Source organism: Eublepharis macularius, chromosome 11 (assembly GCF_028583425.1).
Source record: "Eublepharis macularius isolate TG4126 chromosome 11, MPM_Emac_v1.0, whole genome shotgun sequence".
In the NCBI taxonomy this organism is placed as follows: Eukaryota; Metazoa; Chordata; class Lepidosauria; order Squamata; family Eublepharidae; genus Eublepharis; species Eublepharis macularius.
In genome coordinates, this window is record NC_072800.1 from 6,289,663 (window position 1) to 6,315,580 (window position 25,918).

Genomic DNA, 25,918 nt, shown 5'->3' on the forward strand with positions numbered 1-25,918 from the left:
GGCATGCTACAATAATTAGTTCTATATGTCTGCTGAAAAACTTCCAGATGTTGTTTTATATTCTTTTGCTTTTGTGCCAAGCATTTGACTTTTGCTAGTGATAGGCAATGCAGAGTGGGCTTATTGGTGAACTGGAGAAGGGACAGCAGCAGAAGGGATCACAGCACCAAAGCACAAACATACCCAGCCCTTGTCATTCTAGCTGTGGTCATGTAAGTAGGAGAACCTGCGCTGGAAGGGTCCAAAAGTTGTCAAAACACAACCAGCAGCAGACCTTTCCCACACAAGTCCCCTTTCAGTTGGAGAGCAGCAGCTCAGCACACAGAAGAAGTAAGAGACAGGCCTGCATCCAGGTTGCTGCACCATCCAAAGCTGCTCTTAAAGCAGGCATGCACAGCTGATACACCCGCCAAACTGAGAGAGATGCAGTGGCTTGCCACATGCTTGACATGCACCTGCTACTTCTGTCTTACACCAGCGTTAAAAGCAAGAGGTTTCTCATGGCGCTGGTGAGCTGCCATACATGGCATGCTAAAAAAAGAAAAGTTTCCAGTAAAATTGCATTTATTGTTAAAACTGAAGCCTAAAGCAATGCAGTTCTCTGAAAATGATGGCACCATTATTTATTTATTGCATATGCATGCTGCTTTTCTTCCACAATAGGTTTGCAGAAGGTCTCTTGCTAGGCACTCTGGAACTACAGGAGCAAGGTGTATGTTGGGGGGCAGAACCACAGGGGCTGGATTCAACAGAGCAAAGGCTTAGATGTTTTTCCAGCAGAGGCTGAAGATGGACAGAGGACTTAAGGAGGAGGGGATGCAAGAGAGTGTTGCCACGCCTAGTTATGGTGGCAGGTCTTCTTGCAATGCTTGGCTTGAGATGTTAGTTGAGAGATCTCAGGAGCTGCAGCTGGGAAGAGGTTTTCAGAGTATGAATCTGAGGAGAAAAGCAGGGCTGCTTCCCATTAACAGGCTCCTCTTGGACATCATAGAGGCAACCTGGGGGTACCCCAGATACTTCCTTGTGGGGGTTCTGGGATGGCACCTTCCTCTTCTGCTTCTGGGGGTTCAAGGATGGCAGATGCTCTTCTGCTGTGAGGAGGGACTGGTGCCGTGGCCCAAGATCACCAATCGTTGCTGAGCAGCAACGTTTAGCTTACCTACACAATTTAGAATTGACACTTTTTACCCTGACAATATAACATTGCTCACAGAGTTCTTGAAAAAAAAACACACGAGGAACACGTCATTTTCAAACTTAAAGCCAACATAACAATGTCATGGAGGGGAAACAAGGAGGTCATCTGGGCAGCAGCAAGTTGAGCAGAATTGCTTCCTGTTAACGTGTCGCCAGATGTGAGCTTGGCTTTGCCAATAGCATGAGGAGCTGATTCTACATAAATTATTGCATCCAAGGGACTAATGGAGCTGATGTGATCAAGGGTCATAGGGGAGGGGGAGAGAGCCCTTTACATTGAGAGGACCAGACTGTGTACACTTGAGGTTCAACTAGAAGGTAGTTAATATTTCATTTTTAGTAAAGGGGGGTGGGGGAACCAGCATGTGTCAGTACATGTTAACCTCCCGAATGCAAGAAGAAGAAGAAGAAGAAGAAGAAGAAGAAGAAGAAGAAGAAGAAGAAGAAGAAGAAATCATCTATCACAATGAAAAATCAAATAACTCTATAAGAAAGCCTGTGATGGCAATTACATCTAGCTGGGTGATTGGTAGTTAGGAATAATGGTTGCGGGTCTGCATTAAAGTCTTTTCTAAAGTGCTGTTGTTTTGGATTTGAATTTTGGAACATCCCGGTAACCATACAGAGTGTGTCCCATTTAATTACCATGTGAAGATGTTGGACTGTGTCCTTAAGGTTTGGGAAGTGGAGTCCTGCTTGATTTCAGATTGGATTGCTCTCTCCAGAAGCAAATTGAGTATCTAGTGGGTCAGTAATTTAAAAAGGAATTGGTTCTGAGGCCATAGATCACCCACATGTATTATGAGCCTAGGAAATGAGCTGAGAGAAGATCTATTTTTTAAAAAAAATCCAGTTCCAGAGCTCTTATGTGCAAATAAGCCCGGATTTCGAGACCCTCTGGATGTAACTGTGGCAGTATCGTGTGTGAAAATAAAGGGAATTTAGTTCTAACAAAGGCCAGATGGTGGTATCTATCCAAGGAATAATTTTGTTCTTATTTCACACATGAATACAATAAAAGACATTTAAATATAAAATTCAGCAAACATAAGCTTTCCTGACAAGATACGGATTTATCTGGCCAAGAAACGTAATGTACTTGTACATGCCAGTGAATTAATTCTTGAGCTAGGATAATTAAAATGTACATCTGAGTCTCTGACTCCAAAAGGGATTCCTTTTTGTGGTGTTTTGTGTTGGGAATTTGTTGACTGCACAAGGAAGAAGTCATAGTGTGAACAGCAAGAGAGAGAAAGAAAACTGGTCCACAGGCTCTCTATTTAGTGCCAAGGAAAGAAAATTGGTTGGAAAGTTTGCAAACAACGACTATGGTGTCTTTTTCATATTGGCGGAGGCTGCTGGGATTGCAACACATGTCCATTGTGTTTTCTGTTTTCACACAAAGAGGGACAAAGCTTGTTTACTTCCAGAGCCTTCTTTTTATGTGGAATGTGAGGATTCAACCCAGCAAGAAGTTCTCCTGCTCAACCCCCCCTCTGAACTGAATGCATTTCCAAGGGCCCCGTGCTATATCACACCTCCATTTTTTCATTTTTCGGTCTTGAGCCCCTTTCACTTTTTTTATTTGTTCGGCTGTAGTTCACCCTGCTTGTACTGGGAATTGTATCCTTACCAAATCTCTCTTAATGATGACCATTCCCATTGGGAATGATGTATGTGGGGAACGTGCATATATAGATGAATGAATGGAATATACAAAAATGGAGAAAAGGAAGTAAGGACAGTCATGGCAGCTGTGATCTGTAAAGGGTTGGTGTTTTAGCCATTTGGCATATCTGTTCTTTGCTGGAATGGCTGCAGTCTTTAACTGATTAGTTGGGACCATTAAGTAGCAAAAGTTTTAATTACACATTCAGTTGTCTTCTGTGGGGCTCCAAGACTCAGGATTCTAGAAGGGTCTGCCATTTTGCAGGCCACTGTCAGGCTCTGCCAGTTAGATCCCCAGTTACTTCATTGCAGACACAACAAGAGTCCAGTTAAAGTTTCTTTATTAGAGATCCATCAGTATCAGTGCACTCAAACAACTTCATTGGCAGAAGTGATGTAAAGAGGTAAAGCAATGTTAGTTATAGGGCGAAGTTCCTGCCATGGGATAAGGACTGTTAAAGGACCTAGGAGGGGGATGGGGGGAGGATGGATAGGAGAGGGAAGGATGAGCTCATTACTTGCCTCTGGCTCAGGCCGGCACCTCAAGGGCACTTTCCAATGCCAGCTCAATAAGTAAAAGCAACCACCTACGAGATAAGCAACCCACAGCTATACAGTTAGACTGCAGGTACTGGAAACGCACAATAGCCCTGGAGAGTAGGGCTACCAGGATCCTGCACCCATGTTTCCTGTAGGCATAATATATCATACCTATGCAAGAACTGAAAAAAATCAGGGTCATGTAGCTTATTCCTCCACCCCATCAGATTCCATGAAAGCAAGTTTAGTTGTCAGTTTGATTTCTCATTTGAATCTAGTCCCTCCTCTAGGTCCATACAAGTACACCCATTTTTAGCAAAGGGCATCTGGTCAGCAGCAGAAGAGTTTTCTTGTTGGTTCCTTGCAGATAGGCCACATGATCCCAATTCAAAATCTTCCAGGTAGCGGCATGATGTCTTATCCCCAGCTCTGTTTACTTTGGTGGACTGATGAGTAAAGATGTATTCTGTAGGCTGGGAGCACTTGCTGTCCACGGGGAGAGCCCCTGGGGATTTAGATGGGGTAGGAGGTGGCAAAGCTGGAGTGGGCCTTAGTACAACCACTTCTGCATCAATCACAGTGGAAGGAAGAGTCTGAGGTGATGGTGTAGGGCTGCCTCCTTTGATTTCCAGGAGCCTAGATCTCAGTTGTTCTAACCTATCAGTGATCTCCACTTGCTGTGAGGCTGGGAGGGCTGCAAAAGAGCCGATCAAATCCTCTCCAAGGGTATCTTCAGAGAGAAGACGCTTAGCATTTGTTTTGGTAGAGACAAGGGGATCACTCCGACTAATTAGATCTTGGTGAGAGGCCCTAGCTGAAGATCTTTTGAAAGGATTAATCGTAGCTACTGGGCCAGGGTGGTGAGAGTTTTTCATGCTGAGAAGTGGAGTTAGTGTCATATTAGCAAAGACCCGTGTAGGGAAGATTCCTTTGAGTGTCGAAAGTCTTTTCCGCTGAAGAAGTATTGAGGGAATAGATGGACTGTCAAAAATTAATATCAGCTTACGTGCCTGATAAGTATCACAGAGAGTCTATGGATCTCAGGTCCAGTGGGCTAATTCTGTTGCCAACTAGCCTTCTCAGGTGTTGTAACACATGGAATTTTGTATTCCAGGAAGGGATACGTCCATTAGGGCGGCAAGTGGTCAGGCAGATCTTGTGAGGCTGTAGAACTAGCTGGTAAGAGTCATCTACTGGGCTAGATCGGAGGGAGTGGTGACCCACATAACTCCTTGGTGCTTCTCCCAGGTGTGATTGGGGAGACTTCCCAGTTGTTGCCCAGTTAGTACAGTTCGTCTTTGTAGGGCCTCTGTAGTTTAGCTTGGTTACCTTTTGAGTTAAATGGTCAAGCTTCAAGTGCACTGTGTTCAGCTGTTCAAAAACCCTTTCCACTGTTTTGGCAGTCAGTAAAGAGAACTCATTCAGTATGCTGCTGGTCTCCCTGTCGTATCTCCAGATAATGGTGAGATATAACCTTCTCGTTCCTCATGCAGATTATTATCCTGCAGCGTCTCAGAAGCAGGGTATAAGGCTGCTTAATGGTGTACAGGGGGGTATTAGCAGGGGCAAAATAGTCACCAACTTTACTTTGCTTGGAGGCTGGAGGAGGAGAGGTGGAGTCCCCTGTCTCACGAGAGCGTTTAGAGGCTCCCATATCTTTGCTTCTGTCTCCGTTTCTGCTTCTGTCTCTAGTTCTGCCCCTCCAATAATTCTATGTGGTTCTGCTTGGAGTGTGAATCCACTAACCAGAAGCAATAAGATACCTTAGGCAGAAAGCTGAGCTCTTCCTCTGGTCATTGTTGACCTTGGCCTTAGCAAGAGGCTTTAAGATAACATGAACTGCTATAAATCCCACACAACTGAAAAGGTAAACAGATTCAGTTTATGGAGCCACAACTTACAGTAAATTACGAAGAGTTAAGCTGTCCTCTGACTCTTCAGGAACGAGATGGCCATGTGATTAGGTGTTTTCGCATTAATTAGACAAAAAAGAAACTCCTCAAGATAATTATATCGCTCCACTTTGTTGGCAGTCTTATCGCAGTGCCAAATGTCAGTTCAGCACAGCACAGCTAATGACCAAAAACAGCTGTAGAAATGAGAGAAAAAACAAGAGCTTCTTCGGCGAGTTGTTTCCCTGACGCCATCTTGAAGTCCAGTCTCCCCATTTAAATTCCATACCAGAAGCCGTTGTAGTGGGGGCCTGGTAGTATTTGTCTCTGTTGATTTAAATATTAATGTCCAGCTATTGGAAAGTGATTCTCAGAATCATATCCAGATCATACTGATCCAAGGTCAATGTATTGGTTCTCTTATTTGTGTCAATATTTACATTCCTCCCAAATGCCAAAAAGTTCAGAATGTAGAAAACATTTGGGATCTTTCATCTAACACCCTTGAAACTTTAGCTCTCCACTTTCCCAACTCACATCTCATCTTGTGCGGAGATTTTAATGCTAGAACTGGCCCTGGCATTTCCGAATCTCCAGCCAATGTTAACAATCAGATTGCTGAGTAAGCAGGCTTTCTGGATCGGTCATCACAGGACCCGATTCTGAACAAGCCAGGCCTAAGACTGTTAGAAATGCTCTCTATCAACTGTACATCTTACATGGCACTGGGTTTGACACTTCTGGAGGTACATTCACATTTCTATCCTCTAGCGGAGCCAGTACAATTGATTACATAGCGATTTCCCCTTCGCTTTTAGGGTATATTTTGGGCTTTGAGGTCTGTAATAGAACAGAGAGTGACCACTGCCCGTTGAGACTTTCGCTGGGCTTTAGGGACAACATCTTTCTCAAGCCTGCTTCAGGTCCTCTAGAAGGGTACCTGCCTGGTAAAAGGAGACTTAAGCGGACTCCACAGCTCCATGCCAACCTAGCCCAGTCATTGGCAAAGAATGACTTGCAGTCACAGCATCAAGCATTACTGCAGGATGGCCTCAATGGTGTTACACTTTTTGAGGGCATAGTACAGCTTCTTAATCCTCTACTTTCTAGTGACAGACCCCCCAAAACTGGAACTTATTCCAGTGGTGGGTGGTTTGACCAAGAATGCAGAACTGTCAGGAAAGAGTTAGCCTATTACACCAGACAGATCCGCCACCTGAAGAAAGGAACATCTCTAAATCATCTTATCTTATTAAGATCAGCCTACAAAAACTTATTGAAACAGAAGAAGTCAGATCACACCAAACTATTATGGCAGGAATTAGGCCTGGCAGTTCAAGAAAAGAGGGAGGCTCGGTTCTGGGAACTAGTATCCTTTGAAACAGGTAGATGCCCCCCCCCCCAGTTGGATGCCTAAATCTCAGTGAAAGACTGGCATGTACACTTCAGCCAAGTATTCAGGGCCTCCTCAATTCTCCAGAACAAGATACCCAAGCAGATACATCCCGCTGATCTCTCTACCCTGCCGCAATGGCCCCCTGTTACTGAGACTGAGATCAGAGGTCTTATTTCCTCACTTGTCTCTTGCAAGTCCCCCGGTGAGGATCTGATTCCCCCCGAGATGTTTAAGTCCTTCCATGATTGGTGGGCTCCCATTTTAGCTAAGTTATTGACCCAGGTAAATTCAACAGGCGTCTTCCCCTCAGGGTGGTAGTATAGTATAGTAGTCCCAGTGTTTAAAAGGGGGAGCAAAGCAGATCCCCAGAATTACTGTCCAATAAGTTTGCTGGACATAGCTGCCAAATTGTATAGCAAATCTCTGCTATGTAAACTGGAGGATTGGGAAGCCTCCAACCAAGTCATCTGTCCTGAGCAAGCTGGCTTCCGCAAAGGGCATTGTACCATCAACCATTGTCAAACCCTCTACCAACTAGCATCCCAAAGTATCAAGGGCCCCACTAAATCTCTGTATGCGGCCTTCATGGACCTAACAGCCGCTTTTGACTCCATTCACAGAGAACGCCTCTGGATGAAGTTGGCTGCCTCAAACATAGATAGGCGGCTATTGTTTTTTCTGCGGGAATTCCATTCTAACATGTTTGCTAAAATCAGGGTGGGCACCTCAGGCTCTTTAACAGAGGCAATACCAATTCTGAGAGAGGGAAAGCAGGGATGTGTCCTGGCCCCCTTACTTTTTAACCTATATCTAAATGATATTATCCTGACGTTATCTGGCCCTGAGTTTGTCCTCCCCCCTTTAGGATCACAGACAATATCAGTTCTTTTATATGCTGATGATATGGTCCTGGTCTCTCTTACCTGTGTTGGCCTTAAAAGGCTTTTACATAAACTTGGTGACTTTTCCAAAGAAGAGGCCTTAAACATCAATTACACCAAGACAAAAGTCTTGTTTTTTAGGAAAAGACCTCGCAGGTACAATTGGACCATAGATGGAACCACCATAGAACCTTTAAATACCTGAGGATTACCTTTAGCAAAATTCCTATCTTGGAGGGCACATTTGGCAATAACCAAATCTACAGTTCTTAGATCAATCGCACTATCCAAAACCATTTCTTAAGGAGAATTCTGGCTTTACCAAAAGGCACTCCTGAAGCTCTTATGCGAGCAGAGCTTGGCCTGCCCTCAGTCAGAGCCCGTGTACATCTAGCCCTGCTCAGATTCTGGAGGAAGGAGTGTAATAACAATACCAATCTATTGCACAGGTTATGCTATGAAATTATGTGAAAAATGAGGCTATACAACTAGCCAGCTATAACAACATCCTTCAATGTTACTCCATCTGTGACGACTCCCAGGGTGTCCCGGTTGCTGGCCTTAACATTCGGGAATGGGTGCTCCACTGTGACGCCGTAATGGATAGGCAGGCGATCGCCTATTCTAAATTCTCCCCATGGTTTAAACTTTTCAAGAAGGACCATGTTATAGTGCCCTGTTTGGTCAACATCCTCCCTCACAACCTCAGAACAGCTTTTACCTCAGTTCAGTTCCAAACTGGGCCCACAGTGCTGCCAGCTGGGCGCTATGCCAAAACACCTCAAGCCCTCCGCTACTGTATTTGTGGTGCTCACATTTACCACATTACCTGCTATCCTGCCCACTTTATACAGAGCCAAGGAATAAATTCCTAAAAGAGTTTTTAATTGGTTTAAACTCCTCTTCAGACTTGGAGAAGCTGTTTTTTCTCCTGTCTGACACTGCTGCATTTGTTTCTTATAGAGGCTCTCTCTTCACCTTAGCAGCCAAGAAAATCCGGGCTAGAGTTGTTTCCAGAGACAGCAATAATTTTATCCGACTAGTATTTTCTGCCTAGATCATTTAAATCTTTTAATATTTGTACATATGTTTACTTGCTAGAATGTTTTATGTGTTTTATGTGAATGGATTGTAACGGCCTTTGGCCACAAACAATAAACTTACCTACCTACACAGTTAGACAGTTACACAGGTAGATCTTCACACATTCTCAGAGGCTTAGACTGCAATACAGAGAATACATGGCAGATAAGCGGGGCACATCTGACAGCCACATAGATGCCCCAGTTTTTTTGCCCCATTGCAGTTCCCCATTAAAATTAACTTAAAGATGGGTGTTCCCTTCCAGTTTGTATCCAGTGCTAGCAAAAACTTGGCCATTGAAGGAGAAACTACTGTAGCTCTCCATCTCAAAACAAAGAAAGACGAGGATTGTTAGCCAAACTGCTCTAAAAATGGGGAATTAATGTACAGTAGGCTAATATCAGGGATCTTGGCCAAATGTATACCAGGGTCAGTAATCTGAACCACCTTCAATAAGCGGGGAGACTAATATTTTAATGAATCACGGCTTTTACTTAATAATATTGAGTATACAGAGTACAAGAAACACACACACACACATTCACTACAAGGCTAGGAAGTACAGATAGGAAATATAGAGACTATTGCATTAGCATGAGTATCGCTGATGGGCAATACGCACCTGTCCTGACGAGGGGCAGAGATTCAGCAGCAAAGGGCAGAATGCCTAGTGAGATGCCACTAGGTGGGGTGGGGTAGGAGGAACGAGGTGGGGTATCCTGGGGAGTTTGAGCATCTCCCTTATATAGCCAATTTCAGCCCCTAGGCTAGACCCGGGGTGGGCTTAGGCCCTGTCAAATGGTTCCCAGGAAATTTTACAAAAGGAAATGATGTGCTACTCAGGTGGGACAAAGGAGATCTTGACTGGGTACTTTAGAGCCTAATATATGTGTTTGTGACAGGTCAAGAATAACAAAAGGGACAGGAGGAAGAGAGGATGAGGGGAGATGGATTTTTATGGTGGTCCATGGCGACACTTCCAGAGGGGAAGAAAGGACAGAGGGGAAGAGTGGATGAAAAGTGATCTGCATTTTATGATCGTCCATTGCTCAATGGGTGGAAGCGATTTTCTCGATTGTGGGGTTACCAGGAGACCCTGAAGCGCCTTTTGTTCCCAGCATCTCCGCATCAAGAGGCCCATCCGAGACGCAGACATGCCGTGGCTTCCACAGGAGAAACAGTTGTTGTCTCTGGGGAAATGGCTTCTCTCTCTTTCACTGCTAGTCCTGGTTCCTACAGGAATCTCAGCAGGGGCTGGCATCTTGGCAAGCAGGCCCATTTATCTGGGCGCAGTGTGGCCACTCCAGAGTGTTTGCAGAGAGGGTGGCCTGTGGGTGCTGAACAGGGGGGTTGCCCTGCCAGTCCCATGCCGCTCCCTTCTTCATGCATCATATTGGCCTCAGTACCAAGTGATGCACAGGTCCATATATAAAGTCCATGTCCAGATTCGGGGCCGGGGGAGGGGAGCGTTTCCAGGCAACAGGATCTAGAACAGGCCATGTCATGCTAAAGTGGCTGTCGGTGACATGGATGTGAAGAGCGATTAAAGACGTCAGTCTTCCATTACAAAGGTTTTTATTTTGTTTTGTTTTGGTTTTCACCCCAGAAAAACTCTACAACTCCAATGGACGGGAGCTGAGGCGGGCCCTCTTCTCTTTGAAACAAATATTTCAAGTAAGTGAGTGTTCTTACCGGGATGCTTTCAGTTTACTGTCTCTGGTTTGATCAAATTGTCTTATATGTTGTCTCATTAAAGGTTCTGATCTACCACGTATTTCTTTTCCTCACACGTTTCCCAACTTCCCTGCTCTCAAGAGCACTTATCCAAAGTACGTGCTTAAAACAGTTGGAACGGAATATTCTGGGGCAGAGTAATAGAGCCTTGGGCAAGAAAGGTGTCTGTACTTTCTGAGCATAAGAGAAAAAGGCTTTTCAGTGTTCCTTAGTACTTGATACGGTGTTGCTTCCGTGTTCAGAAACATGCAAAAATGTCATCTTTTTAACAATCATGTGGAATCTCAAAGTAATGTCAGCAAGACATAGAAGCGACAGTGGTATCCTTGAAGAGCATGGGGAGGATTTGAATGTCTGGGGTTTACACCACATCTGTCTGTCTGTCTGTCTGTCTGTCTGTCTGTCTGTCTGTCTGTCTGTCTGTCTGTCTGTCTGTCTGTCTGTCTGTCTGTCTGTCTGTCTATATTGCCTCTTACCTCATCAGACTCAAGATGTCTAATAACTCGACAAGAAGATGCAAGGACTCAAAGCCTATAATATATACAATTATTCCTTGAGATCATCTTTTATTTCTGACCAGTTAAGTAGTTCCGCATCCAGGATGACTAGCCCTCTGCACATGACATTGTATGACACACGTGTGTTGAAATGTAGAAAGGAAGTGGCTCCACCTTTTCCCGCACACTGCTGTCAACTTGTGGGCGTAGAACACACATGCTTAGACTCCCTCCTTGTGGTCAGAAACACACAGCATTTTCAAATGTTCCCTGCAACAGGGAAGGGGTCCTGTGAGCATGCACTTCTTATAAGCTTAGTCTGTGTGCTCAGAGCATCTGCGTAGCTGGAGCCAGTACACCCATTCGTGCTCACCCTCTACGCATGTTGATTTCAACATACGAACTGTCATGTGTACAAGGTACAGCTGTAAATTTCCAGAAATCTTGAAGCCATGGGGGGGGAAACTTTTTTTTTCTTCTTTTTTTTCTTCTGAGATAAAACAAAAGTTTTTTAAAAATTAAAATATATGCAATACTTTCCTATCAAACCTAAACTTATTTTGCTGCTTTAACAGCATAAAATCCACCCTTATTGTGTGTGGATGTGTGTGGATATTGTGTGTGGGTGTGCCATTAAGTCACAATCAACTTATGGTGACCTCAGCAAAGGACTTTCAAGCCAGGTGAAAAGCAGAAGTGGTTTGCCATTGCCTTCCTCCACTGAGTCTTCCTTGGTAGTGGCTCATCCCAGTATTGACCCTGCTTAGCTTCTGAGATCTGATAAGACTGGGCTATACCATGCCACCTTCCCTTCAACTTAGCATGTTAAAATGTATTAATTGGCAGATCTATGGAATTTTGTGATAAAAACAAGGGAGAAATTTTGTTTGTTTAACAAATGTATATGCCACCTTTCCATCCAAAAGCGGGTCTCCAAGGGAGCAAACAACAAATATTAAAACATTTAAAGCATTAAAATTACATTAAATACAATTAAACATGTAGACTCCCTTTCAATAGGATATTACCAATATTCATGCTTTAAAATATGTATTTTAAATTCTATGATGTATTTTTATATCTCATATTCTGTATACTGGAATTTAGGAACGTAACTGTTGTTGATGGTTCTTAACAGTCATTGACCGTAAACAATAAAACAAACATGTAGACACATAATATAAATAAATAAATAAAATTAAAACACATAGACACATAAACAAACACACACAACCAGGGAAGAGGTAAAGAAGAGTTTACTGGGGGTATGCCAACCCCCCCCCCAAAGTCTTAACTGCTGGTAGAAGATAGTGACAGATGGAGACAGCCAAATCTCCATGGAGGGAGTTCCAAATTTTTGGCACCACGACCAAGACCTGTCCTCTGTTTGCCACCCATCCAGCCTCCCATGGCAGGGCATCCGAAGCTGGGGTGCCAACGATGACTGGAGTGAATGGGTAGGTTCATATGGGAGAAGGTGATCCTTAAAGTATGCTGGTTCCAAGCTGCTTTAAAAGCCAGTACAGCATCTTGAACTGGGCTCAGAAGCAAATTGGGAGCTAGTGTAGATGGAACAAGAGTGGTATAGTCCCTGCGACTCACCCCAGTCAACACTCTGGCTGCTACATTCTATTGCAGGTTCCAGTAGAAGTATAGATGGAAATTAAAGAAACCCAGTAGTATAGGCCTCTCTCCAGGTAGGAACACAGGTAGGCGGGAAGAAAGAAAGCTGGATTCACTCCCTAAACACTAGTAAAGCTGATTATGTCAACCACCTGAGCAGTGTTGTGTGTGCAATTCCTATTCCAAAAATAGGCCTGCAGCAACCCTATTAATCTGTTTAAAAGAAAAAATATTTAAAGAAATTTTTATTTATCTGTTTTAAAGGTGGGAAATCTGCAAATCAATTAAAGAAACATGTTTTGGGTAAGATTTGAGTCCAGTTTCACCTTAGAGAGCAACTAGAATTCCAGGTTACGAACTTTCGAGAGTCAAAGCTCTCTTTGCCAGATACTTTGTCAGATACAGTGTCTGGCGAAGGGAGCTCTTACTCTTCAAAGTTCACACCATGGAAATCTAGTTGGTCTCTAAGGTGAAACTGAACTCAAATTTTGCTCTTCTGCTGCATACCAACACAGCTACCCACCTGAATCTATGTACACTGCCACAAATTAGTGTTGTATTGTGAAATGGTTGATAGAGATAGGCACTGACAGAAAAAAAAATGAACATGATGTTCGTTGTTCGTTGCCATCCACCAACAGGGACTCACGAACACTTACGAGCATGACCTGTTCATGAACATGTTCGTGGTTGGATGTTCGTGGGGGCCAGCAGGCTCTCCTCCAGCCATCCTCCAAGTTTCGTCAAGATCCCTACTGCACCACTCCCAGAAACCTGAAATGAGCAGGCACCAGGAAAGGTACCAATAATAAATAATAGCTTGGCCCCAGAGCCTGGCAGCAGCCCTGGAACTTGAAGGGATAGATCCCTACCGCACCACTTCCAGAAACCTTACCTGAGCAGGCAGCAGGAAAGGTACCAATAATAAATAATAGCTTGGCCCAGAGCCTGGCAGCAGCCGTGGAACCTGAAGGGATAGATCCATATCCCACTACACACAAAGTAAATTCAAGCTCCAATGCACTCTCTCTATCAAAATGCCGACAGCAGCTGTCTCTCTCCCTCTCCACTGTCTGCAGAGCTGGGAGCTCCCCTCCCCCCGGTCTTTGCTCCCTTGTAACAAATTTGGAGCTCCACACTTGAAAGGAAGACCTGCCTGTCAAGCTAAATTGGGCTTAGATTGGGGTTTCCAGGGAAACAGCAGGAGTTCAGACAGAGTTCAGACATAGGGGTGTGCAACCCCAAAAGATTAGGGTTTCCTGCCTCTGGTTTACCCAGAGCAGGAAAAAAAATTAGTGAAGATTTGGCCATTGTTTCCAGTGGGAAACACTGCTCCCAGCTATTTGGAGGCCTGGGGCGGGGTAGTGGTGTCATTTTCTTCCCTAATAACACCACATTATCAGGGAACCATCTACCAACCCTGCTCTCACAGCCACCCAAGTTTCAGGAAGATTGGACTTTGGGTGGGCATGTTATGCCCCCCCCCTAAAAGGTCCCCCCAGCCACTGCCTGTCTTCATTGTTTCCTATGGGAAAAATTGGGGGGAAGCTTCCTAGAAGGCTGGGGGTGGCATTTTGCAAGCAAACTGCACCAAACCTGCAGGGGACCCTCTCCCAACCCTCCTCCCACGACCACCCAAGTTTCAGGGAGATTGGACATACGGCCTCCCAGCCACATTATTCCCTATGAGGACTATCTTCACTCCAGAGAATCACAATAAGAAAAATTTGATTTAAAAATACACACAGCCGTATGAAGCGAGTGAACAACTAGAAGTGAACTGATGATCAGCCTCCCTCAATACAGCCAAAACTGAGTGATCAACTTCACCCCAGAGAGGTGAAGTTATCCCACCTTCAAACAAAATATAACATCACACCAGAGAATCACACACACACAATTGGGGGGATTTTAGTTTTTGGATTTCAGTTTCACACCAGAGAATCACACATGTAATTTTTTTTAAAGAAAATTTCAGTTCTTGGATTTCTGGGTCTGGGAACAGCATTAATGGTACATTCAAATCACAACATACAATCCCACCTTGAAACAAAATATAACATCGCACCAGAGAATCAACCCCCCCTTTTGGGGGGGGATTTCAGTTTTTGGATTTCTGGGAACAGCATTAATGGCACATTCAAAGCACAACATACAATCCTACCATGAAACAAAATATAACATCACACCAGAGAATCACACACCTATTTTTTTTTTATTTCAGTTCTTGGATTTCTGGGTCTGGGAACATTATTAATAGCACATTCAAATCACAACATACAATCTCACCTTGAAACAAAATATCACACCAGAGAATCACACACACACCCATTTTGTAGGGGGGAATTTCAGTTTTTGGATTTCTGGTCCGCCCTCCCCACAAGTGAGCAGAGGGCGGGTTAACAGCATGCAACAACAACATCAGAACAACATTGATTACACCCCCACCCAACAGCACTAAAGTGGCTCAAAAGGAACTGCACCACAGTATCACATCCATTCCACCCAGACCAAACTGAACCAGGGGGGATGCTCTTGCAACTTAGTCCAGCAGAACCATTGTCATTTCCTGTAGCCAGACTCTGAGTTCAGCCAGTGGGGAAACACCACAGAGCAGAATGAGAAAATACCAAGTCACACGCACAACACAATGGCATTTGCAGAGCACAGTTGCTGAGGTCCCCGCCCCCCCCCCAGCTTCAGGTTGAAAACTGCTTGTGAGGCACTGTTCAGATCTAGCCTTCATCATTAGCTGGTGCCTGCCCACATTATTCCTTCCCGCTCACACCCCTTTTTTGTTTCCTGTTGTGTTAGAGTTTAACTTTACACAACCTATCCTGTCTCTCCCCATCTTCCCATTCCAGCAGCAATGCCAAGCAATATTTCTGGGGCCTCTATTCACATTTAACTGAACAAATTAGTACCCGCAGGGACTGGGTCAGTGCTGCTGCATTCTGTGCATGTGTGTGGTTGAGGGGCTGGCCAAATTGCAGGATGCATCCCTTCTGACACTGAGTTCCACCCACCTCCTGCTGGTGCTCTAACTAATTTTATTTGTGGGAAGAGCACGATTCCCCAGGTCCTAGACTTGCAGAGGATGCAGGCCACAAGGAGGGCTCATCTCAGTCATTCTGGAAGTCCACTCCTGAGAAATCAAAGAGCCGAGAGTTGACCTTCAGGAACAGCAACTACTCAACTCTCCATGGGAGAAGGCGAGAGCAATGTGGGCTGATAATGTTGCCCACATATGAAAAGACATGCTTGCTCTCCACTCTCGTTGGAGGGCATGAGAGGAGCCACTGCGCTTCGAGGGAGAGGTCCGGCCAGACCTCCTTCTTGGCCCAGTAGCTCAGTGGATCGGTGGACAGCAACTCTCAGGGCTCCGCGAGGTAATCCCTGACCATTGTCTCCACTGAATCTTGTCTCACACGACTCATGATCCCAGAGGGGCCGAGGGGCTGCCGGAACATGTCCATCTCCATCTCCATGGACATTCCGGCGGTGGCCACGGGGGGAGCGTGCTCATAAGGAGCGTGAGGGGGACCCACGGAGCTGGGGCCCCCACCCGCCCCCACTGATGACAGGTGGCCCCTCTTGGCCTGACTATGCCTCACCCCCGCACAGAGGGCGTCTCTGGCACGTGTGAGGTTCCCATCCCGCTCAGCAAAAGTGCCCTTGATGCATGGGTTGCACATGGTCGCCAAGATGTACAATTCCTTCTCCATGACAGGCTTTAGCCCGGCATCTATGCCCTGCTGCAGCCTTCTCAGGAGCGTGCACACTCCTGGAACCAAGTCTGCATGTGGTGCGTCTGGGTCCACAAAAGAGGCCATTGAACTTTGGGGCGTGTGCACCAGAGAAATGACCAGATCCCAGTCGCCGTGTCAGATGAGACCACCACAGTGAAGTCCTTGAAGGGCTTCAGGACTTACACTGTCTGGGGGATGGTGAGCCAATCCTCTCGGCTGAACTCACCCACCTGCCTCCAAGTGTCACTCTCTGAGAGCCACACCTCGAGGGCTGCCGGCTGCTTCACCAATCGCTCAAGCATGGCGCAGGTGGAGTTCCAGCAAGTTGCCACATTGGTGATCAGGCGATGCTCCGGCACACCTGTCCCGGCCTGCTTCTGGCGCAGTTCGTGAGTGGACCTCACACTGCATGAGAAGTGACCCTTGAGTCTCTGACATTTCTGCAGGAGACACTGGAGCTCATGGGTTGCGGGGTCCTAGAGTTCTCTGGGAGAGCCCAAACCAAGCGCATCTTTCACCACAAGGTGAAGTTTGTGGGCCGCACAGTAAATCCACTTCCGGCCCACCAGCGCCACCGCTGGCCTCATGTTTGCACCACCGTCTGTCACCATACATCCCATGGTAACACGACTCTGGCCTATCCAGTCATCCAACTCCCTCCTCAAGGTGGCTGCCATGTTCTCCACCATGTGTGCCACATCAAGAACCTCGGCGTGCAGCAGAGCCTTGCAGTAGCTGGCCCGGCGGTCTCCCATCTGTCCTTGCCTAACATTGGACACCCCACCCCCACCCTGAAGGTCCTCAGGTTGCTACCAATGAGCAGTGAGCAAGAGGAGCGTGTGGTGCACACTAGAGCAGGTCCAGATGTCGGACGTGAAATGCACAGTCCTCCCGGCAGCGCGGGACAACTGTGCCTTCACGTGGTCCCTGGCAGCCCTGTAAAACAAGGGCAACACGGTCCTGCTCAACGTCATGTGAGCAAGGATCATGTACCAGAGAGCGAGATCCTGGAGCAGCTTCTGGAAGCCAAGTTGATTGACTAGGGAGAATGGCTGGCCATCATGGGCAATCATCTTGACAATGAAGCGCGTCATGTGCCTTCTCACCTTCTGGATCCCCCCTTTGGGCACACTAGTGCCCTGCTCACCAAGCATCTCCATCAGAGAGGCTTGGCGTCCCTGCCCTAAAGAAAACTGTGGAGGGAGAGCACCAGAGGAGCCTTCCTCCTTCTGGCTAGCTGGCAGCCATGTGTTGCCACTTGAACTCTCCCCCCGAAGAAGCACTGCCTGGTGTTGCCTCTTCACATGATTCCTCATGCCAAATGTGGAGAGATGATTCACATCCCTCCCTCGACTGATCTGTGCCCTACAATACTTGCACTGAGCAAACCAGGAGTCCTCCAACCTCTGGAAATGTCCCCAGAAGTCAGAGGAACTGGAGGGCCCACGCCACACTGGGGCTGCATGTTTGGGCCCCCCCAGGACACACCTCCTGTGAGGTGCTTGGGGAGGACACACCATGCCCCAGCTTTGCAGACAAAGATGGCTGAGGCTGAAGAGGAAGAGATGTGGCCTCCACACTCTCTTCCTCTTCCTCCGGCATCCTCTCCTCCTGCATAGCCATGAGAGGCCTGCTCCTGGCCTCAGAGAACACCGGGGACATCTCACCGATGGTGGGCCTCTCCCCTAGGCCCTCCAACATCCTCTGAGTCCCTGGGGTGAACGTGAAGGATGGAAAAGTCATGTTCCCCATGTCCACCTCAAGGGACTCTCCATGCTGCCCCTGCTCCCACTGCTGGGTCTCAGCAGCAGGAGGAGCGGGAGCCTCAGCAGCAGGCCCCTGTCCAGTGCAAGCTTCTGCCTCAAGCACCTGGCTTTGGGGTGGGCCTCCAGCACCCGCCACAGCAAATAGAGCCTTCCGAACCCTCTTGCTGTCACCACCAGAAGTCAGGCTGGTGAATGGCAGTGTGGTTGAGGTCCTCCTCCTCTGCTCAGGTGGGGGGAGAGCCACAGCATCTCCCCTCTCCCCCCTCCCCTCCACCCATGCTCTCTTCTCCCTCACCTTTCCCCCACGACCCATCTCTGATCTCCTGCCACTCATGTTTCTTCCCCCTATCTACCTTATTAAGTAGGCTCACTGACTGAAGTACCTATCTACAAATGGAGTTTAGTCTTAAGAATTAACTGCCTGCCTAGTGCCTACTCTGAAAACTTGTTTTTTTATGGCTCTGCTCCTGGAGATGGACTCAGAAAATGTCTTTCAAGGCCCTATTTAGTTTTGTGGGACTGCACTAGCAAACAGCTGGATTTCTCTTCAGGAATCAAGCTGGCCCTGAACCTCAAATACCTATAGGAAAGCCTATAATGGGAAGCCTTCTTCTAAATGAGCCACCTCTAGTTCCAAGGGAGCCAGAGATGGACAGGAATACCCTAGTTAAATGCACAAATGGACGGTCTATTTAACAACACAACTTGAGAATCTTTCTAATCCCTACACAAGTCTACTAATCAGGAAGAGGAGGCCTTGGTCCCTAACAATTTACTTCAGAGGGCAAAAGTATAAAGAGACCTACAACTAAAAAAAATCCTTTTAAATGCCTCTTTTTTAGAACACTCTCAGAATCTTCCCCAAATATCCCCCCCTCTCCAGTCAGCACCCAGCAAAGCAATTCAGTAAATAGGAAGCAAATGATTCAGTGGACCCCCAGAAGCAAAGCTGCACCAAAGAAGCCCACGCTCAGCAAAGGCAGCTCCAAATTCAGCACAACAGCAGTAAAAAAGTGCTCTTTCCTCCCAGTTGCTCAGCAGCAAAACTGGATTAAAATGCAGCAACAGAGAATCAGGGCAGTGAAGCACACTCCCCCTGGAGCAGAGCTCCACAGAACAAGGCCAAAATTCAGCCCCCCCCCTTTCCAGCACACACACAGCAATGATTAAACAGAAACAATAATTAAGAAGCAATAATCAAACAGAAGATTTAAAAATCACCCACAATCACTGCAGCAGCATTAAAAAAATTTTTAAAAAACAATGTCCTCCCAGAGAATCACCAATCAGGGAAGGGAGCTGCCTGCTGCTGCAGCAATTGGCTCTTTGTCTCAGCCAATCATTCTCCCTTCCCTGATGCGGCCTTCTCCCTCTCCCCCTCCCCTCCCTCTCCTAACGACAGGGGAGGGAAGAGAAACAGAAAAGCTCTTTGAAGCCTTTTTCCCTTGCCGCGGCAAGGGAAAAACGCTTCACAGAGCAACCCGGAGCAACCCAAATCGCTTCGGGTTGCTCTGCTTTGGGTTTTCCAAATCTGGGGCCAATTCAGGAAGCACAGATCAGCCCGAATCGGGGTTGATCTGTGTTTGCTGCGAGTTAAAGAAACCCGAAGTGCACATCCCTTTTCAGACAATCCCTGCCTAAGTTGCCAAGGGAATTGATTGCGGGTGCCAGACTGTCTGGTTTGATGAACAGCAACAAACGGGGCTGGCAACGTCCACCTGTTTGTTTAGAATGGGACCTCACCAGGGGTCATTTCGTAGAAAAAGAGCTGGATGAACTCATTAGCATAACTCATTAGTGTAACTCATTAGCATATGCCACACACCCTGACATCACCTATCCTGGCTGTTTTAGCCAATCCTGGCCATTCAGGGGCTGAAAATGGCCGAAAAGGGGCCCAAAATGGTTAGGATCGGGCTGCTACTGAGTGGAAGAGTGATCCGCCACCCGTCAGAGGCCCGATCCTGGCTGTTTCGGGGCCAATCCTGGCTGAAAGAAGCCCAAAATGGCCGAGAGTCAGGTGGGCGGGGCCACCTGACATGTGACCTCTTTGGGGAACTGCCGGAACTGAGTTCCAGCGCATTCCCCCTCGAAATGAGCCCTGGGCCTCATGAACAGCTTATTCATGAGCAGCAGATTGGGCTGTTCGTGGCGCTTTTTTGTTCATATTGCTGTTCGTGCCCATCTCTACTGGTTGAACGTACAGAGTAGTTTGGTGACAAAAAAAAATTTGCTGAGCAATGGTGATATAGCAGAGCACAAAAGTGAAATACCTCCTTAGAAATAAAAAGCAGTAGAGTAGAATAAAATGATAAACCACCCCAGCTCCATTGGGATAATATGGTACATGAAATCTCTGCTTATGCCTTTATAATGTGTATTCCTGTCACAAGGAGTTAAATTGCACTTTGGGATGACTTCAGATTTGTGACACAGCAAGCTGAATGCAGCCCAGGAGACACTTGTAGTAATCTGGTCCAGATGCTGGAAAACCACCTAGTTTGCAAAAAGGAAGTTTACTGAGCCTGCTGTAGGCCATTGGCTGTGGCGGTCAGGCTGGATTCAGCTTGGTGAATCACAAGTTGTGCAGGCTTAGCTTCACTAACAGTCAGATCTTGAGGAAGAGAAGAGAACCCTTCAGGTTCTGTACTTATTGTAGTTGCTTGTATTTTCTTTAACCGGAAACAATTTCCCCTTGATCCCATAGTAGCTTTGCGTACAATTAAGTCTTGCAAATATCAGGCAGTAGAGTTAAAAGCAAAACTGGTTATGAATTCTTTCTTTCTCTTTGCAGAGCTTTTTCTTCTTTGAAACTTATGTCAGTATTCCATTAATCATTTCTAACAATTGTGCTTTTCATCGCTCTTCGGGCAGCTCTCTTTTTTTTCAGTCTGTTGAAAAGATTAACTTGAAGGTGTTCAGAGACACAGTACCCTATCAGCAAGAGAAATCAAATGTCACACACTTCACTCCCTATAGAGTCATCAATCATCCTGAGGGGAGAAGAAGGAGTATTCTCCAAGGGCCTCACTGAGATGAGAAAGGAGGTGTGTTGCGCAGAACACCCCTCCTGGGTAAAGAGAATGAGGGGTGGCTCCTCCGGCCCTGGAGTGGGTGACGTTTGATGTAGGGGCTTTAGGGTGGATTGTTCTGCAGTGGGTTGTGACAGAGAGTCCACGCCCTGCTTGAAATTCAGGCTGAAGGGGTTTTCTGCCGAAAGAAGCCAATGGCATTCTCTCACAAAGAACAGAAAAAAATATTTTTCTTTCTCCTCTCAGCTTCTCTGTGTTAAATCAGCATTTTGAAATGTTAAGTTCATCTTTTGGTTACTGAAAACACTCTTTAAAAATAGATTGTTATTTCAACACTAATAAAGTTCTTTCTGCATTTGTGTATTTATTTATGTTATTTGTAGCCCTCCTTTCTCACTGAGGCTCAAGGTGGATTACACAGTGTAAGTCAATGCAGTGCAATAGCATGAGACGTCTAACAAGCAATGCAATAGGACTAGGATTTAGTCAAAGCCAAAATCTGTTGTGGAGTTTAACTTAATATATTAGTGGCCCTTGGTTAGTAATTGGATGAAATGAAAACCAGGGTTGCAGAGGCAGGCAGTGACAAACCACTTCTGTTAGTTTCTGGCCATGAAAACCTCACCAGGGGTCGCCATAAGTCAGCTATGACTTAAGGGCACTCTCCGCCACCACATTAGCAGATACATTTCACTGTAGAAGCCCTCTCTCCCTTCCTACCCACACTAGTAATGTAGCACAAGGAACTTCTGTTTGCTTTTTGCCCTCCTACTGGATCTATTTTAATGAAATAAAATAGTGTGAAGTTAGACAAGCACTTAAACCCCAGTGCATGTATATTTGAAAGGAGAACAGAAACATGTGCAACTTTCATACTAGACAAGTCAATACTTGGGTCTCCAGGAACAAACAGTTCCTATGAGAAGCGGGTCCCAACTGCATCACTTAGAGAAATGGGTAAACTTACCAAAATCAGTTAACATACATCAATACAAAACTGTGAAAAGTTGGGGCACTTTAAGCTTAGAGGTGATGTAAACAGCGTAACCAAGGATTGGGCCTCTGTGTGGGGAGAACTATCGCTCAATGGCAAAGCAACTCCTTTGTTTTCAGCTAGAGATGTGAAGGCCTGGGAGAAAACAACCAAAAAATTAAGGAAAGGAATTCTTCCCTTCTTTTTGCCTCATGACTTGGGGGAGCACTGAAAACAGGTGTGAAATATTTTGCCTTTAGAATAAGTGAAATGCTTGTTCAAGGCTTTTGTCACTCAAAATGTATAGGAAAGAAAAGAGTGAAAACTTTAGTCAATTTTTCCAGTAGAAAATTGGGGGAGCACTGGAAAAAATATTCTGGGAAATGCTTTCTATTTTTGAGTGAGAAACCTTGTCTTACAAAATATTTCTCTCATTCCAAATGTACACCATGAAAAAATCCAGTGGAAATATTGGGAAATTCGGGGGAACAATGGGGGAGGGGAACTGTCATTCCCTGGCAGTTAGGCCCCCAAGTTCTCCACAGTTAACACACAGGTGTTCCAGTTGAAGTAACTTTATTAGAGATCCATTCAGTACAAGGTGCATAGACAGTGGAAATTGGCAGAAGTGGCGTAGGTGGGGCTAGCAATGTTAGTTATAGGGAAGATTACCACCTTTGGGACAAGGATTGTTAACGGGGGCGGGGGGGCGGTTGGTGTGAGACATTATTTAGCTCAGGCAGTGAGAAAGATGGACTTATCTTTGGTTCTCAAGAAGAGCACACCAGGAGCCAGCTTCGGCTGGCTGTCAAGGACACAGGCTCAGTGGAGCGAGAAAGAGAAAGTAAACATTTGTAAGATAACCCACTGGCATGGAGCAATAAAGAACTTCCCACACTCCCAGAAGCCAGAGGCCAAACCCATCTACAGTCATGGCAGATATGCAGGGGGCGTGTATGACAGGAACACTTTTATACTGTAGACATAAACCGCATTTTCAAAGATTTTGTTTGTTTAAATGTAAATAATTTTGGCAATAATAAATATGCTATACTGTGTTTAAATATAACAGTTCAGTATTTTCAGTGATATGAAGTTAAATTTAATATTCAAACTTGCTGGCAGTCCAACCTACTATGAAAGAGTTTCTGTTCAAATAATACACTTTTTTTGTTTACTCCAAAATTTATTTTCTGCCAAGAACTTTTACTCCCCCCCCCCTACGTCTCAGAATGCAAAAATTAAAGATACGTGAGCTATGCAGGGTTGCCAGGGACTGAGAATCCCTCGGCAGGGGATGTCCAGGTCCCTGTAGTCTCCCAGCGGGGGACTAGGAGCTGGCTGTTACCCCGGCTTCCTTTCTCGTATGCGCACGCTCCCAGCTCATGTGATGATGTCACTTCTGCAAGTGACGTCATCACGCGGGGTCAAAGGGCACCTCGGGTCAAAGGGCACCCTTGTTGTCACCGCCACCACCCACCCACAACCTGCACAGGGGGTGCAGCAGCGAGAGGCGGCAGTGGCGGTGACAAGAGCGGCACGCTCTTGCCGCTTCCTCTGCCCGCTTGCTCACTCACCCAACTGCTCACTCGCCTGTCCGCCTGCCCGCCCACTTGTTCACGCCACAACCACAGCTCACACAGGGACCGCAGTGGTGAGAGGCAACAGTGAGAGGCTGCGGCAGTGGTGACAAGAGCAGCGTGCTCTTGCTTCTGCTACTGCCTGCTCTCATGATGCGGGAGTGCGCCCCTGCCCAGGGGCGTGCCACACTGCCCGGGGAGTGGGCACCCCAGGGAGCGCGCCTCCCTGCCAGCCAGGTAAGTGGGGGTGGGGGGAAGGGTGAGATCTGGGGAGTCTAGAGCTATGGTAGCATAGGGCACACAGCAGGTTGCAAATGTTTGTCAAGTATTGGGTATATTTGTAAAATTTCTTATGGAAAACGAAGATATTTTATAAGTATGCGAAATAGTACAATTTTATATGCTAAGTTATAAATGATACATTTTATGTTGTTTAATCTGTAAAAGAAGGTTAGGTTTGCTAGGAAAGTTAGTGTTGCATATATATTTCAAATTTCCCCAAAATTTCCATCCTCCCCCCATGCCTTCAGAATTTCCAAAAGCAGATCCTAAATTCAATCCTTTTGCTCACCACTTTGCTGATAAAATCTCTTGCATCCGACTTGCTCTGCTACATTATTAGTGACAGGGTCAGATGGTGCCAGGGTGCTGACTTATCCCCATTTTGGGGGATGTGTTTCAGTTCATTCAGTCTGAGAATGTGGAGAGTATCTTTGGATGTTTGAGGCCTGCCACTGGCTCGTATGACCTTTGCCCTTCCTGGCTAGTTAAATTTGCTGGGGGGGGGCTTTCTGACTGGGTCTGAAAGATATTAATGCCTCCTTGAGGGAGGGGTAGTTGGCCCAACCTTGAGACAGGCTGTGGTGGCTCCACTGCTGAAGAAACCTACCCTGAACCCAGAAGATTTGAATAATTACTGACCTGTCTCAAATGTTCCATTCTTAAGCAAGGTGATTGAACGGGTGGTGGCTGGATAACTTCAGGGATTTCTGAATGAAGTGGATTTTTCGTATCCTTTACACTCTGTTTTCAGGCTGGTTTATGGGACTACAACAGCCTACGTCAACCTGGTGGATGACCTGTACCAGGAGAGGGAGTGCAACTCTGCTGATTCTCCGGGGCCTCTCAACACCTTGAATACTATAAATTGTGATATCATTTTGGGGTTAGAACTGGGAAGCACTGTTGTGCAGTAGTTCCAGTTCTACCTGGAGAGTAAGATTGAGAGGGTGTTATTCAGTACTTTGGCGAATGGAGGCTCTCAAGCCTCCATCTTGTCCCTAAAATATACAAACTATTGTTGATGTTTGAGACAGAAGAAGAACAAGTAAAAGAATGTATGGTTAAATGGGCAAAAAATGTGGATGTGACATTAATGGAGCGATGAGAAAATATGTGGACAAGTGGGTTGAAATTTACATTAAGCGCTAGCATTAAGGAGAATGTCTATATAATATGATGTATCGTTGGTATATGACCCCTGAAAAATTGGCTAGAATGTACAAGGATGTCTCAAATGTATGTTGGACATGTACTAAACAAGAAGGGACATTTTATCATATGTGGTGGACATGTAAGAAAGCAAAAAGTTTCTGGTTGCAGATACAATCATTGATTCAGAAGATTTTGAAGATCAAAATCCAGTTGAAACCGGAGACTTTTCTGTTGGGAATGATGGATAGCCAGTTGGAAAGAACTTTTGGAACTTTGTTTCTATATTTGATCACAAAGCAAAAACAAAGCACCCTTTGTTAATGAAATTGTAGAACAGAGTGACTACACAGCCAAGGGATAAGAAGGCAATTTTCAATTTATACAATTCGTCAAAAAATCATTACTATAATCAATAAACAACCTTTTTAAAGTGACTAAAGCGACTTTTTAAAGTGACTTTTTAAAGTGGAAAGCAGCAGCAAACAATAAATTCAGATTCTCTTACAATACAGTATGGAAATGGTTCAATATTAATGGAAATCGGCCAGGAAAGGGTGCGCCCAGCTGCCGCTTGAGAGTAGCTACGCATCAGCTTGGTTCTTTGATGGCAAGGTCTGTTTGACCCCTGATGAAGCAAGCTCCTCAGAAAAAAGCATCTTGATGACCGGTTCCTTGTTGGGTCCACAGCCCTTGGAAGCTTGCCATCTACAAGAGAAAACATAAAGATTTCCATTAATATTGAACCATTTCGAACTTTACTGTTTTTCCGGTTACCTTGTTGAATTTCCGGACTTACTTGCACCTAATTCTTAGTAAATGTCTGTGAATGTATTCCAATAACTACTGTATTTTCTATGCTTGGCCGCTTTATCA

General features: G+C 45.8%; 1 protein-coding gene across 1 annotated transcript in view; it reads left to right on the forward strand.

The window, feature by feature from the left end:
* Positions 1–25,918, forward strand: part of FHOD3 (formin homology 2 domain containing 3) — a 472,076-nt gene that overhangs the window by 212,610 nt on the left and 233,548 nt on the right. Inside the window, 1 exon segment of the mRNA XM_054990826.1 lies at positions 10,264–10,331. Coding sequence (XP_054846801.1) covers positions 10,264–10,331 — 68 coding nt within the window.